The sequence below is a fragment of the Peromyscus californicus genome, unplaced genomic scaffold (genome assembly GCF_007827085.1).
Source record: "Peromyscus californicus insignis strain IS unplaced genomic scaffold, ASM782708v3 Scaffold_20__1_contigs__length_68692818, whole genome shotgun sequence".
Taxonomy (NCBI): Eukaryota; Metazoa; Chordata; class Mammalia; order Rodentia; family Cricetidae; genus Peromyscus; species Peromyscus californicus.
In genome coordinates, this window is record NW_026294503.1 from 45,112,291 (window position 1) to 45,128,002 (window position 15,712).

General features: G+C 50.4%; 1 protein-coding gene across 1 annotated transcript; it reads right to left on the reverse strand.

Annotated features, from left to right (window-relative positions):
- Positions 1-2,763: 2,763 nt before the first annotated feature.
- Rps19bp1 (ribosomal protein S19 binding protein 1) lies at positions 2,764-7,137 on the reverse strand. Its single transcript, XM_052748383.1, has 4 exons — positions 7,026-7,137; positions 6,768-6,902; positions 3,472-3,569; positions 2,764-3,285 (listed from the first exon to the last, which is right to left on the reverse strand). The coding sequence occupies exons 1-4, from the start codon at positions 7,075-7,077 to the stop codon at positions 3,145-3,147; spliced, it is 426 nt and encodes a 141-aa protein (XP_052604343.1). The 5' UTR covers positions 7,078-7,137; the 3' UTR covers positions 2,764-3,144.
- Positions 7,138-15,712: the final 8,575 nt, after the last annotated feature.

Consider the following 15,712-nt stretch of genomic DNA (forward strand, 5'->3'; position numbering starts at 1 on the left):
TCCTCACCTCAGTTTTGTTATTTCAAGTCCCCACCCCGAGATGAGATGATAAAACCTACCATCGCCCTCAGCGCCTAGCACATGGTAGTGGCAGAGGAAGGCAACAAGAGGGAGTGGGATAGAGGAGCAGGTGGAGGTCCTTGGAGACAGTGCCCACCCCTCACTTGGCAGATAGTCCTTCTGCCTGAGAACTTCCTATGGCTGCTCCGCCTCTATGCAGGACTAATGTCACGTCAGTCCTTCCAGATGACCCTGGCAGTGCTTTAAACCGGGTCTTTCATTACCCAGGTACGCCTTGAACTTGACATGCAGTCAAGGATGACCTTGAATTGTTGCTCCCCCAGCCTCCACCTTCCAAGTGCTGGGGTTATAGACATGCACTGCCACACCTGACCTGTTAGGTGCAGCCTGGGACGTGCATTACGAGAGGACTAGGGAGAACCAAGATGGAGCCACTGACCACGCTGACCTACAGCCCCTGGCAGGTGTTGACAAAAGGACTGGAAGTAGTGCTTGCTCTCCTTCACCTGCTCAGAGAGTGCCTGTCACTACAGTCTTCCTACCATTGGTGACTGCCCATCACACACTAAACACTGTCAGAGACCAGACAGTCAACACAAGATCAACAGCCCAGCTTTTGTAGACCTTTCCTTTTCCTAAGGGGACAAAGGGACAACAAAGATGTGTGAAGTGGCTGGCAGTCTGGGCAGAGCACCTGCTCCTGGAAGAGTATGCCCAGGGCAGGGAACAAGGTGGGGTCTGGGTGTGGGTAGGATGATGATGAAGCAGTAGCTCCACATCTGCAGATGGAGGAAGCAGGAGCAGGCCTTTTGGCTCACCCTTTTATGCTGGCAGAAGCTGGACTGTCTTGGCCAGTGAGGTGGTAGATGTAGGGTTTGGAGACAGAGGAGTCCAGGAAGAGTGAGTCTCTGCAACGAGACCCAAGTGCTGAGCACCTTCCCAGGCACTCTGGGATGGGGTCTTGGCCATGGTGGGTGGCAGGTAAATGCTCAAAATAAAAATGACAACTTCAGAGATAGGCTAGCTTAGGTTGGGGGAATCTTAGCATAGACTGCTGGCTCTCCTGACTAGGCCTTTAAGAATGGGGAAATTGTGTGTATGAAAAGGAAGAGCACTTCGGCCCACCTATCCAGAATCTGATCAGCTCCAGCTGTGCCTTGGGCTCAGGCCTTCCCCATCCCCAAGTCAGACCCTTCTAGGCAAGGCTGGTGTCCTGGCGGCTGACCCTGAGTCCCCATGACCAGTGCATGGCACAGCGCACAGCAGGAGCCACAGGAAGCATGAGGGATGGGGATGGAGGGGTCCAAGTGTAGATCACCAAACTTAAAACTCGCTCGAATGTTCCCTGTAGTTTTGCATCTATCTGGGATGCCTTGGTTGGGGCAGGCTCCTTTGGCTTGGATGTAACAACTGGCATCCTCTTATTGGGCCATTGGTTGGTAGGGTTTGGGATAATGGTCAGCAATCCATCCTGTGTGTAGGCTGTTCTCCTTGGCAGCAGGTGGAGGCCTTACACCAGGAAAGGTACAGGATCTCTGCTGGCATCCTCTAGGTGATCATGTGACTACAGGTGTGTGTTCCCGAGAAAGGGGCCCTAGAGCCCTTCATCACCCCCCTACAAGAATAAATATTGAGTTGTTTGGTAAGCGGCTTATTAAAGATGGAGGAAATGAGTTCCCGAGGACACTTGAATTTGCAAAACCCAGCAAGCAGGAAGGGCTGGAGGGTTTGAAGACCAGTACCCATGTACCTTTGAACAGCTCACACCACAGAGGACCCAGAGCTCCCATCCCTAGCTTACAGTCACAGCATCCTCCCTCCTGTTCCTGCTTGCTCTGACTTCCTGGAGGGACGGCCATGCCTCTCGTCAGACAGAGGCCACATGGAGGCAGGATCCACTCTACTCTGCTGGAGGTAGTTCTGTGTCTTCATGTTGAGATGCCTGGAGTGGGGGCAGTGAACCCTGTTCTCTTACTGAGGACAAAGCCCAACTAGCCTTGTCAGGGGCCCATCAATACACTTTCTCTACTAGAGGCTCTGGGATGTTCCTGGGTTCAGGAGTCCTGGGACCTGAGGAGCCCCTAGGCTGAAAATGGAGAGGCAGGCTCAGGGGAGAAGATGGCTATGTGAAGGCCCTCAGTTTTCTCCTTAGGAACCCATCTATCTCCACTGAAGGGTCTCCTGGGCTCTGTGACAGGTCATCTCTTCGCCACTGGAGCAGCTGTCTGTGCCATTCCTTCCACAGAGCGTTTGTTCCACGTGACCTTTCCTTTGCACCTGTGTCTGGCACTGTCTCTCTGCTGGAAAGGGTCCAGCTTGCCCTGAGGTGGCACAACCATGGCTTTCACTGCTGTCCTTGGCTTGGGTATAGAACTGAATGTCAATGGTTGCTTAGGATGACTCCTGAAATCATGACCTATGCCCCTATCCCATGCAACCTGAGGACCCAGCTGGCTTTTTGCTCTCTACTGCTGTCATAGCAGACCCCAAGCTCCAGAAGGGCAGAGGCAGCTCCACTTCTAGACTTCCAGACCTACTGTCAACTTCCTCCACAATGCTAGCAGCTAGTGGCCATGCCCAGAAAGGAGGGCATTGCTGGTGGAAGGCATTTATGCTGGGCCTAAACTGGGACACAGACACACAGACACACACACACAGACAGACACAGACACACACACACACACACACACACACACACACACACACACACACACACACACACACACACACACAGAACCCACATTTGCTCAAATTCACATTTACTTGAACCCAACAATCGACTAGTAGCTCTTGGAGGTATGGTCTGAGAGGGCCATGCACCTCGCCGTTTCACAGCAAATAGCCCTAGGGTCCTATCCTGGTCAAAGCTAACAGGTCACAATCTTTTCTGGCAGGGTACAGATGGCTCCGACCAAACCAGCAGAAGTCCACTTCAATTTGAGGGCGTATCTGCCCCCGCGCTCACAGCTCTATTCCAGTGGCCCTGGGATACCAGCTCCAGGGCCTCCTGAGCCAGGATGGCTTGCACTGCCACCTGCTGGTCGCCTCCAGCACAGCCGCAGAGACAGCAGCTGTACAGCAGTCAAAGGTTAGTCTTTTGTCCCCATCATTCCTCCGGGAAGCCTAGCTGCCAAAATATTCCCTCTGGAACTTCTGGAAGTCCTCTTCAGTGAACACAGTGCCCTCAGCCTTCTTCTTCTTCTTCTTTTGTGTCTTGGCCACTACCCGATCACAAGCTTTGCGGCCCTGGTTCTGCTGCAGAATCTGGAAAGGATTTGGAGTGAGGGCATCGAACTTCCATTTTTGGAAGCACAGGGACTTATGGGACTTAAGCGCAGGGATAACAGCTCAGGGAAGGACTGGGCAGACTGGTCACTGTATTCAGTGAGACAGGTCCACACATATCCTGAAGAACAGCCTCAGTATCACCCCTAGGTCCCCCAGACAAACCTGCTGGGTCACAGACTCTGGCACGGTGCTTCTCACGCTGGTCATAAACTTCAGGTTTGCTCTGAGGTGGTCTCGACATTGTCGTTTCTGGTACTCGGCTGTGGGTGGCAGGCATGGCATGTCATTTCAGACTCATCATATTCTAGAAGTCTTCTGGGTCCCTTCCCTAGATTATTTCAATAGTCTGGGCTCTTTTCAGCCAAATCTACTTTTCTCATAGGTCTGGCTGAAAACCCCCACCTATTGGATGGCTTTCAGTTAGTCATGTGACTCAATCACTTACAACTATGTCTTAAGGCAGGCATGCTGGTATACACCTGTGATCCCAGCACTTGGGAGGCTGAGACAGGAAGACTGCTCCTAGCTGCACAACAGGTACCAGATCAGACAGCGTTATGTAGCAAGACTATTTACAAACAATACAACAAAAACTCATTACCACCACCACATACAAACAGGTGTGCCCATAGCTCAACTATGGATCAGGCTCTAAGTGCTGTAAGAAACAGGACACATGGACTCCTGGTCTCATTTCTACAGGAAAAGGACTGAGAAGCATGGTGAGTGTTTTGGAGGGTTATCCATTTTTTTCCCTTGGGGGTGACGGGCAGTCTCACTCTGTACACTCCGTAGACCAGGTTGGCCTCAAATTCAGAGATTCTCCTGCCCTGTTCTCCTGAATGCAGTCTAGTCAGGGTTAGCCACCATACAAAGAAAAACTGAGCAAAACAGAAAAAGGGAGCGCCAGAAGTGGAGGACTGCAATTTTGAAAAAAGTCCTAAGATGGCCTCACCGAAAAGACGGGAAAGTCAGAGATGTCAACATCTAGAGCAGTGATTCTCAACCTTTCTAACACTGCAACCCTTCAACACAGTTCCTCATGTTGGGGTGACCCCCAATCATAAAATTATTTTTTGTTATTACTTCATAATTTTAATTTTGCTACTGTTATGAATCATAGTGTAAATATCTGTGTTTTCTGATGGTCTTAGGTGACCCCTATGAAAGGGTCATTTGACCCCCAGGGGTTGTGATCAACAGGTTGAGAACCACTCATCTAGAGAAAGGGCATTTGGAGACAGATGGAAACAGTGTTAAAACCTTGAAGTGGAAGACAGGGAGGTGGTGGTGCATGCCTTTAATCCCAGGACAGGAGGCAGAGGCAGGCAGATCTCTGTGAGTTTGAGGCCAGCCTGGTCTACAAAGCTGTTACCACAAAGAGACCCTGTCTTAAAACAAAAACAAAAAGACGACGATGAAGAACCAAGAAGCTGAAATCAGCGCACTTGAAGACCCTGAGGGGAAGTGAGGCCGGGCTCATGATGTTGCTGCTGAGATTAAGATCACTGGGAGAGGTGAGCATGTGAGAGGTGGGGACCAGTCAAGAGCTTCTGCACAATGCAGGCTGAGATGAGGTAACTTAAACCAAGGAGCAGCCACTGGGCTATCTCCAGACTGGCTGCTTTATTTTTTGACATAGAGACTATGTAGACCAGGTTGGCTTCTAACTCAAGAGATCTGCCTGCTTCTGTCTCCTGAATGCTGGGATTAAAGGCGTGCCCACAATGCCTGGCTATTGTCCTGCCATTCTTACCCACCCATTATGTACCAGGCTGTGGTCTGGCCACTAGGGCCACAGACAATCCAGGGTTGGGGTGGGAGGTTAGCCCTGTGTCTTGAGACTTGAGGAACTTCCACTTCAGGACAGGAGTGAAGGGAACCCCAGTCACTGGGCAGTGAGGCACCTTGGCATGGGGATTCTGTAAACCACTAGTGTCCGGATATGCCTCCTAGCTCCACCTTTGCTCACGGGGTGCTTCCTCTTGGACTCCTTCTCTCTTTTAACAAATATTTAAAGGCTGAGTGTGGTGGTGCATGCCTGTGATCCCAACATTTAGGAAGCTGAAGCAGGAGACTGCTTTGAGCCTGAGCCACAGAGTAATAAGACCTGCCCAAAACAAAAGAAAACAAAACAACAGCACAAACCAAACGGGGAGAAACAAACAATAAAACCCAAGTGTCCTTGACACCTTTTATTCGGGGGGGCCCACGGACTCAAAGACAAGAAAGCAGCTCACCATCACCCTGTGCCCCCTTCTCCCGAAGGGTCCATACGTCTTACCAACTGAGCCACACGCCCTAAGATGTTCTACTAGAAACAAGGCTCCTGCTTTGCAGTCGGTGCACCTCTAAAGCCCATCAACTCACTTCTTTGCTATTTCTGCTGTGATGGAGGAAGGGACCGTCCCCTGAGCAGAGCACATTAAGAGCAAGACCATGGGGACACACAGCCTGCTCCCACTTGCACCACCTGGGCAGCTGCCTGTTTTTCTATCCGTAAAATGGGGTGTCAGAACCGCTGACCTCACTGCTGTGAGGGCCCAATGAGTCAACATTTTTTCAGGGTTTAGAAGGGCATCCGGCACACAAAGAAGTAAACTGTTGGCTCAATGCTCCATTTCTTTAAAAAAAAAAAAAAAAAAAAAAAGATTCTATGTGTCTGTGTATGTACACCCCGAGTAAGCAGGTGTCTGTGGAGCCGGAAGAAGGCATCTAATTCTCTGGACCTGGAGTTACAGGTGGTTGTGAGTCACCGTGTGGGTTGCTGGGAACTCAACCCAGGTCCTCTGCAAGAGCAAGTGCTCTTAACCATTGAGACAGTCCTCTTACCCAGATGGATACTCCATCTTGACTCTTGTTCATGACATATTTCCTCTGTCAGCCTTCTTTCTTCCACATTCTCAAGCCTTTCCCGCTAATGCCCCCTTCCTTTCACCTGGCAGCTCAGCCTTAACACTGCTTCCTCACAGATGGCGGATCTGGCTTGTTGCTTTGGTTCTCCCTTGGAGCATTGTGGAGCCTTTTATTTCACAAGCCTCACACACTCGGCACCAACTTAACAGGCTAGCTTCGAGGCTTTCTAACGCTTCTCTTCCCGCTAGGGCTATAGTTCATAAGCACCTGGATCTTGCGTTTCATTCACCTCCACAGGCACATCTTGCCTTGAACTCAACCACACAGCCAGGAATGACACTGAACTTCGGGTCCTCCTGCCTCCACCTCCAAAGAGCTGGGATTACAGGTGTATGTCACCTCTCCCGGCTCCTTCCTTCTTTCTCTCATTCTGTTAACAGCTAACAGCAAAGACACGCAGCTGAGAGCCCAGACTTGGGAGTTAGGTTGCTGGGTTCGAGACCTGTGCCCCACCATTTTATGCCTTTCCCTTGTTGAATCTCGGGTAATGTTTGGAGCCCCGCCTCGAAGGCGTTGCCTTCGCAGTCTCTTCCCCAACTCACCTAGCGCGGACTTAGGCACCTTTCCCTTCGCTGAGTTCCGTAGTTTCAGGGCCTGGGAGGCCTTCGCCCTCGCCCTCCGGGTCCGCTTCACCGGAGCCCCGCTCGCCTTGGCCTGGCCGGGGGCGGCACGAGGGGCTGTAGGGGACAGACAGCGAAGGACCGAGTCGGAGGGCGCGCACCGCTCCCTTCCCGCCCTCCCAGTCACTTCCCTCGGGGCCTCGTGCACCGCGCGACGTCCCACGGCCAGCCCCCCCTCACCCTCCGACGCCGCCAGAAGCTCCAGGCCGCGCCGCAGCAACGCCGCCGACATGCTGCCGAGCCCCGCCCACACGCCGCGAGCTACTTCCGCCCTGGCGGTGTTCGCTCCTCGGCGGAAACCGGAGCCGGAACCCAAAGTTCCGCAGCGGGCGGAAGTGCCCCCTTGGGACGTAGGCTTAACGGGTTTCCTCTAGCCTCCGAGGAGCGGGAACTGGAGGCGTGTCCAAGGCGCAGAAGCCACATTTGTTGTCTAATTCCTACCCAACAGGCCTTTTGTGAGCCAGGCTGTGCCTTCGACAGCCTCGTCTTCCAGCTTCATTGGTCAATTCTGTCCAGGGCTAATCATTGAATAGCCTCAGTTCCTACAAAAGAAACTGTAAGGCTAGATGTAGTTCTTTTTGTTTCCTTTTGAGACAAGGACACAGGTAGCCAAGGCTGGCCTTGAATTCATTGAGGATAACTTTGAACTCCTGATCCTCCTCTCTCTGCCTTCAAAGGACTGGAATTACAGACCTAAGCCATTTTTGGAAGGCTTAGACAGTTTTTTCATGAAGTTCAAAGCAATACACAGATCTTGTGCACCGTTAGAATCCACTAAGCCAGTCACATTAAAGACATTTGCCAGTGAGGCAAGATGGCACACGCTTGTAATCTTAATAACTTGGGAAACTTAACTAGGAGTATTGCCGTGAGTTCCAGGCCAACCTGGGCTGCATAGCACGGTCCTTTCTCAAAAAAACAAATAGATAAAGAAATAAAGACATGGGCTGGAGAGATGGTTCAGTGGTTACGAGCACTGCCTGCTTGCTCTTCCAGAGGTCCTGAGTTCAACTCCCAGCAACCACATGGTGGCTAACAACCATATCTAGTGGGATCTGATGCCATCTTCTGGCATAAAGTTGTACATGCAGATAAAGCCCTCATATACATAAATAAATAATAAAATCTTAAAAAATACATTTGTAAACATGCAAAATAACGGGCTTTGTTTTGAAAATTACAATTATTTATTGCAAATGCTGTTTATGTCGTTAAGCAATGAATTGGTCATTGAGAGAATCAGTGAATACTGTTGGACATAATGGTACAACACCTGTAATACCATCACTTGGGAGGCTGAGGCAGAAGAATGGCAAATTTCAGCTCAGCTTAGATTACATACCAAGTTCTAGGCCAGCCTGGGCTACTGAAGAGCTAGGATTTATTAATAGCTTGGTGATAGAATGCTTGGATTTAATCCTAGTGCTTGGATTTAATCCCTAATCTTGAAAGAAAAGTCAGTTCTTAATAAGGAACACATCAATAAATATTACCCACAGATGTTCTTTGGGTACCTGAGCTTTTGTTTTGTTTTTAATTTTTTAAAATGTGTATGAATGTTTTGCCTACGTGCATGTCTGTGTACCACAGGCGTGCATCAGATCCCCTGGAACGGGAGTTACAGACTGCTGTGAGCCATAGTTTAGGTTCTGGGAACAGAACCCAGGTCCATTGGAAGAGCAGACAGCGCTCTTAACTCTTGAGCCATCTCTTCTGCCCTGAGTTTTTAAAGAGTGAAGGTTTTTTTTTTTTTTTTTTTTTTTTTTTTTTTTTTTTTTAATGGAGACAGGGTTTCTCTGTGTAGTTTTGGTGCTTGTCCTGGATCTCACTCTGTAGACCAGGCTGGCCTCAAACTCACAGAGATCCACCTTAGCTCTGCTTCCCAAGTCCTGGGATTAAAGGCATGCACCACCATGGCCCGGCAAAGAGTGAAGTGTTTTTGTTTTTGTTTTTTGTTTTTGTTTTTTGTTTTTTAAATCGAGACAGAGTTTCTCTGTGTAGCTTTGTGCCTTTCCTGGATCTCGCTCTGTAGACCAGGCTGGCCTCGAACTCACAAAGATCCACCTGCCTCTGCCTCCCAAGTGCTGGGGATTAAAGGCGTTCGCCACCACTGCCTGGCAAGAGTGAAGTTTTTAAAGGGCTTCTTAAACAAAAAACTTTGAGAACCTCTAGTCTGGAAATGTCTCTAGTCTGGAAATGTCTCTTCACCATTTCGGTTTGTTTGTTTGTGCTGGTGATCAAATGCAGGGCCTTTTTGCAGCGGGAAGAAATCCTGCCAGGTTTATTTCTCTCTTGGAGGCTCCTAACCAGCACTTGGCATGTGGGAGCCGTGCATCACCAGCCAGTCGGTGAATGGGGAGTGAAAAAGGACATCTGAACTCACTGGGCCAACAGGTATTGGGGATTTTGCAAACCTGATCCTGTAGAATGTGGGTCACAAGGAAACAGTCGATCCCCCCTGGACAGCCCCTCATCATCCAAACTCTACTCACTAATCCAGAAGGGAGACACTCCTAATAACAGACACTAGCAAGGGTCAAGTTCCTGCTGGGTTTCACTACGGTAGGAATTGTCCCATTTTACCAATCATCGGGGGAGAAGGAATCCATCCAATGTAGTTGTCCACATTGCAACAATGTGACCATTAGGTGGCGCTGCAGGACAGCTTTCTTGGGCCTCCTGGTCCACTGCCTGGGTCTTAGTGTGGATGGATGTGTGAGGTCCAGCCCTCCTGGGCTGGCTCCCTGGTATCCCTGTGGTGCAGTCCTCCCAGCCGCAGCCCAGTGTTCCTCTCTGGTCTTGCCTGGATGAGGAAGCTGAGGCAGAGCCAACAAGCTAGGCTGCCCAGGATAGAGGCTACGTCTCTTTCCAGAAGAGTGTGCAAGGGTAACTGGGTGTCTACTGCTGAGGGGACTGCAGAGGACTGTGTGACCCTAGGCAAATCTACAGCAAAGAGCATCTGTTTCCTCATCTGTTAAACAGGGAATGGAAGCAGCTTCCTAATAGGGCACCCACCTGTGACCAATGAAACAATATTCCTGAAGCACCTTCAAGGAGAGGGGCTACTGCCTGGAACTGTTTAGGGGCGACATCGTAGACATAGCCTGTGCTGGCATTCTGTATCCTCCCACTCTGGCATGAACAGCTGGACAGGGTGGCTTCAGTGGGCAGGGGCACCCATGGGTGTTTGCTTCCTTGCCACATTTGTCCTGAGTCCTTAAAGATTAGGTTCAGGGAGGGCAGCTGCTTCCTGATGGTCTCCATGGGAGTTGGTGGGTCGGGTCTTGAGGTCTCAGGTTGGTTCCTGTCCTGGCTATATGGCCCTGGGAAGTCACTTTATTGTCCTGAGCCTGTCTTTGCACCAGATCCGTGCCTGACAGGGCCCTATCCCTGGGTCCCCTGGGAATGTGCTTAGCAGGGGACCTGTGTAAAGGAAACAGGATAATCAGCCATCCTCTAGTCCCTGATACCTTAGAACCCCATCGCTGACTCCTTTGGTTCATCTTGGGATTAGCTTTGCCTTGGCTTCCCTCTGAGGGAGGAATTTTCTAGAAAGCCACACAGCATTTCCTACAGAGCCAGGCCTAGAGGCCAGGGCTGCAAGTGTAGAGCTAGTGTGAACATGAGTGAATGTGGACTGGTTGCATGGATGTGTGAGCAGGAACAAGTGTGTGCCAGCACAGCATGTATACAGATGGGTATGTGTACAGATGTGTGTAGATGCTCATAGTCTTCAACTGTGTTCCAGATTACTTGTTTTTTTGAGAGAGAATCTTATGTAGCCCAGGCTGGCCTCAAACTGATGCATAGCTGAGAATGACCCTGAACTCCTGATCCTCCTGTCTCTACCTTCTGAGTACTGGGATTACAGGCATCAGCCACTATGTCTGGGTCCCTAACTTATTTAAAAACATTTTTTTTTGAGACAGGGTTTCTCTTTAGCCCTGGCTGTTCTGGAACTCACTCTGTAGATCAGACTCGCTTCAAACTCAGAGTCTGCCTGCCTCTGCCTCCCAAGTGCTGGGATTAAAGGGGTTGTGCCACCACCGCCTTTGTTTAAATTAAAAAGAATTATAATGATTGGGGCTGGGGAGACAGCTCAGTGAGTAAGAGTGCTCCCTGGGCATCATGAGGATCTGAGTTCGTCTCCACGGCACTCATCTGAAAAGCCAGGTGTGAGTATGCACACCCATAACCTGCTGCTCTGAGGGATGGAGACAGGAGGATCACCAGGGTGCCTGCCCAGCTCCAGGTGCAGTGAGAGACCCTGTCTCAAGAGCATAGGCTGGGGATCAATGAGCAGGATATCCAACATCCTCCTCCAGCCTCTGCTATGGGCATGTGCCCCAGATGGCTCATATGTACATATAATATACGAGAGAGAGAGAGAGAGAGAGAGAGAGAGAGAGAGAGAGAGAGAGAGCTAAACCTGCTGGCTCACATCTGCAGTCCCAGCACTTGGTAGGCTCAGGCAGAGAGGTTGTCTTTAGACTGAGACCAGGTTGGGCTACAGAGTAAGTTCCAGGCTAGCCTGGGCTAGAGTGAGACTTGCTCCCACCTCAATGAAGCAAATGGTTTAGTGAAGCCTATTAGCTGAACTGGGGGTGGGGTTCCCTGTACATCCGTACACGTGCGTCTCCTGTGTTTTGGGGGACCAGCGTGCTGCTGCCACTTTCCTCAGACATCTTTCTGTGTGTGTGTTCTCACTTCCTCCTTCTGACTGCGTCCTCTCCTGGTTTTGCTCACCGTCCCTGACTCTGGCTCTATGTCTGTGACTTTTCCCCTTGGGGGTCTCTGCTTGCTGTCCCCGACCCTCTGCCTCTGTGTGTCTCTGACTCTGTCTCTCAGGATCTCTGTTGTCTCTGACTTTGTGTTTCTGACTCTGTCCATCTCTCTCTCTCCCTTTCTGGCTCTGACTTCTCCTCTGCCAGTCCCTCAGCCCCTAGCCTCTCTCCACCTTGAAATTGAAAACCAAATGGAATTTCCAGCTGCCTTTCCCACTGGCCGCAAGTGCCCTGGCCTCCTGTTTCCCCCTTGCCACCTCAATGCCTAGCCTCCTGACCCTCTATGAAGCTACTGACTAGATGGATACCCAAGTGTACGGCTAGGCACTGCTGGGAGCCTGGCCCCTGCCTGCCTCTGAGACCCTCTCCTCTCCATCTGGGATTTTCATTCTTGGAAGGTGTTCCACAGCCTATGCTGCCCCAGCCACCATAGTTCCTCAGAGATCTGAGAACCCTGTGGTAGGGAACTGGACTACTGGGAGACTGAGTTTCCAGGGTGTGGGGCTACCACAGGGACTCAGCTCACATGTTGTGTGCTCACAAATAAACCACCTTTTTTTTTTTTCCTGGCCTCCTCTGAGAACTGGCTTTTGAGCAATGTCCTCACCTCCTCTGGGGTTGCTGGGGGCCCCAAGCTCCTGCCATCTGGGCCAGGCTATGAGAATTCTCATGCATTGGCTTTGTGACCTAAGACAAGTCATAAACTGTGTGCCTCAGTTTCCCTCACTCATGAATTAAATATATTAGCAGCCACTATAGGGTTACTATAAGGATTATGCACACAGCACTGAAAATACCACTGAGCACAGTTGTGAGCACCGCACATCTGTAGGTGAATGGCTGTTATATGGGTCAGTGGTGTGTCCTGGGGGACCTGGGTACACGTCTGTGGATGGCTGCTGTGTCTCCATGCTCTGTGACGGCACATGGGGAGGGCTGAGGCTGCTGACAGTGCTGTTTGTGAGCCTAGAGTTCACGGAGCGATGCTCAGAGAGCCCGGCTGTATGCTGGAAGGTTCTAACACCTGAGATTCTTGGCAGGGTTGGTCGGGGTCTAGGGCACCACCCTCACAGGTACAATGTAAGGTTGCCTGACCATGCTCAAAGCTGGGCAGGCTTTTAGTTGTTGATTAAGTAACAAACCTTTGCATCCTGGAGCTGGCTGCCTAGGGCAGGTGGGCACTCGGGCAGGACAGAGGAGGGAGGAATGTTTAGGACAAAGAGCTCTGTTCAGCTGTGATGGGTGGGGATAGATATACATCTTGGGCTTTCTGGAGACTGAGTCCACCCCCTCCTTCGTTTTGTTTTGTAATAGTCTCCTTAAACCCAGTCCGTTCGTGGAGCCCAACCTCTGTTCCCCTAGGACAGCCGTCTTCACACTCTGTTAGGATTGCTATTACAGGGCTGGGGAGATGGCTCAGCAGTTAAGATCACTTTCTGTTCTTCTAGAGGACCTGAGATCGATTCCCAGCACCCACATCACGCAGCTTCCAACTGTCTGTAACTCCAGCTTTAGGGGGTCTGATGTCCTTCTGACACTTTTTTAGCCTTTTCCAGGCCTTTATGGGCATTGCATTCACACACACATACACACGGATACACATTAAGATAAAATAGCCAGACGGTTGTGGCACATGCCTTTAATCCCAGCACTCGGGAGGCAGAGGTAGGCGGATCTCTGTGAGTTCGAGGCCAGCCTGGGCTACAGAGTGAATTCCAGGATAGCCAGGATTACACAGAGAAACCCTGTCTCAAAAAAAAAAAGGAACTCTATTGCATGCTCAGCAAGTGAAGGGCTGTATGTGACTCCAGGGCTCTCGATGGCTTGGGTGGCACTCACCATCTGCAGTAGGACCCTAGGTCAGCCGCCCCATTCAAGGTCTGGGCTGGGCAGGGGTAATACATGTGGCCACCATTGCCGCTTCCTTCTCCCTTCCTCCTCCCTTTCCTCTCTCTTCTTGTTTTGTTTTGTTTTTTTGAGACAGAGTCTCACCATATAGCTCTGATTAGTCTCCAACTCATGGTGATCCTTCTGCCTCAGCCCCCTGAGTTCTGGAATTACAGCTGTGCATCACCATATTCAGCTCCATGACTCCTTTTCAACATCTTTCGATTTAGGGAGTCAGGAAGAAGATGTGGACAGTTTCTTTGGAGATCTGGGGTTGGACAGTGACCCAGGTAGGGTCAAAGGTGGGCCTCTAAAGGCCCAGCTCTGCCACCGAGTTGCTTTGTGACTTCAGCAGGTGTTTTCTCTTCCTGGGTCTTAGTGGTCCTGGGGGAAAATGGGCAGGTTTCTACTCCTGCTAGACTGCATGACTACTGAGAGGTCACAGAGCGCTCAGATGCTGAAGGCAGAGTGGGTGGAGTCTGGACTCTGGGCATGTCATCTCACTGTGGAGTCCTGGGTCAATCTTTCCTTTACTATGTGCCTCAGTGTTCCCATCTGAGCAGTGGGGATGTCCTGCATCCTCCAGGTAGGGTACAAGTGATCTGTGGAGTGTCGCCAAAGGCTTGGAGAGGGGAAAGTTGGGAATGGGTTGAATCTGGTCCTCAGTGGGCTCTGGGTGGGGGATTCTGGGTCCCATAGGGGGTGTTGCAGGGAGTGCCCAGGCTCTTCCAGCCTCAGCCTTTCCTTCTAATTATGTCTCTATTAAAATGCAAATATCCTACAATGCCAGGAATGGAGGCCTTGTTGTCATAGCAACTAGGGGAGAGGAGACTGGTCTCCATCTTCCCTCTTCACATCCTTTCAGAACAAATTGGGGCCTGCCTGGAAGTACCTCTCCTCCCTGCTCATCACCCAAGGCTTAGGGTCTCCTGCCCTAAGGTAGATTTCAGGGACATGGATATGGGCAATCCTGCACAAACCACCTCCCTTTCTCAGCCTCACTTTCCCCTTTTGTGACAGGGATGACTAAACCTGTTTTGAGGAGTTGTCTTGAACTCTGACTCCATGCTGAGCCATCATAGAAATGGCCTGCCTCCAGATGCCCTTCCAGGTACCCAGGAAGCTGTGGTCAAGCCAGGGGCCCCAAAGATGGTGTGGGAGTGACTGTCAATGCCTTCTTCAGGCCAAAACCCTATTCATACTCATCCTGTAGCCATTTAACTTGACAATGTTTTTCCCTCGCAAAGGGGGCACATAGATATAAAAAAGGGTGGAGTCAGTCGGGCGGTGGTGGAACACGCCTTTAATGGTGGTGCATGCCTTTGATCCCAGCTCTTGGAAAGTAGAGGCAGGTGGATCTCTGTGAGTTCGAGGCCAGCCTGGTTTACAGATCGAGTTCCAGGACAGCCAGGGCTACACAGAGAAACTCTATCTTGAAAAACAAAAACACGCCGGGTGGTGGTGGCACACGCCTTTAATCCCAGCACTCGGGAGGAAGAGCCAGGCGGATCTCTGTGAGTTCGAGGCCATCCTGGGCTACCAAGTGAGTTCCAGGAGAGGCGCAAAGCTACATAGAGAAGCCCTGTCTCGAAAAACAAAAAAAACAAAACAAAACAAAACAAAAAAACCCCCAAAAACAAAACAAAAACAAAAAACCCACAAAAACAAACAACAAAAAAGAAAAACAAACAAACAAACAAACAAAAACAGGGTGGAGTTGTTCACTGCAGTTCTGAAAACCAAGGAAGAATAAAGAGAAGGAACTTTAGGAAGGGAAGAGAGCTAGTAAAAGCGGCAGAAAGGGGTGAGCAGCCCCCCACCCCTGCTATTGTGAAACTCAGAGAGGAAGTGTTCTCCACTGTCACAACTGTAATTTATTACTTGATTGTATAACGCCACTCTGTTACTCAGCCTGAAATACATCACCTTCAACTTCCCAGTGCCTCCAGCTCATTCCTGGTCCTCAAATGATTTCTGGCCTTTTATTTTAACTTTTAAAGAAATCCTCTTTAGAAATAGCTGAGCATATGAATTATAAACTAGCAATTATGCCAGAAAGAGAGAGAGAGAGAGAGAGAGAGAGAGAGAGAGAGAGAGAGAGAGAGAGAGAGATGCTCTGTGCAGACCTTGTACATCAACTCCACCCTTCTTACCTGTGTTCCGGTTCTGCCTGCCCCTCCAGGATGGCAGTACCCA

Coding starts and splice junctions, on each gene's coding strand:
- Rps19bp1 (XM_052748383.1), bottom strand. CDS start 7,077: ATGTCGGCGGCGTTGCTGCGGCGCGGCCTGGAGCTTCTGGCGGCGTCG. Junction 6,903..7,025: donor GCTTCTGGCGGCGTCGGAGG/GTGAGGGGGGGC, acceptor TGTCCCCTACAG/CCCCTCGTGCCGCCCCCGGC. Junction 3,570..6,767: donor GGTGCCTAAGTCCGCGCTAG/GTGAGTTGGGGA, acceptor TGCCACCCACAG/CCGAGTACCAGAAACGACAA.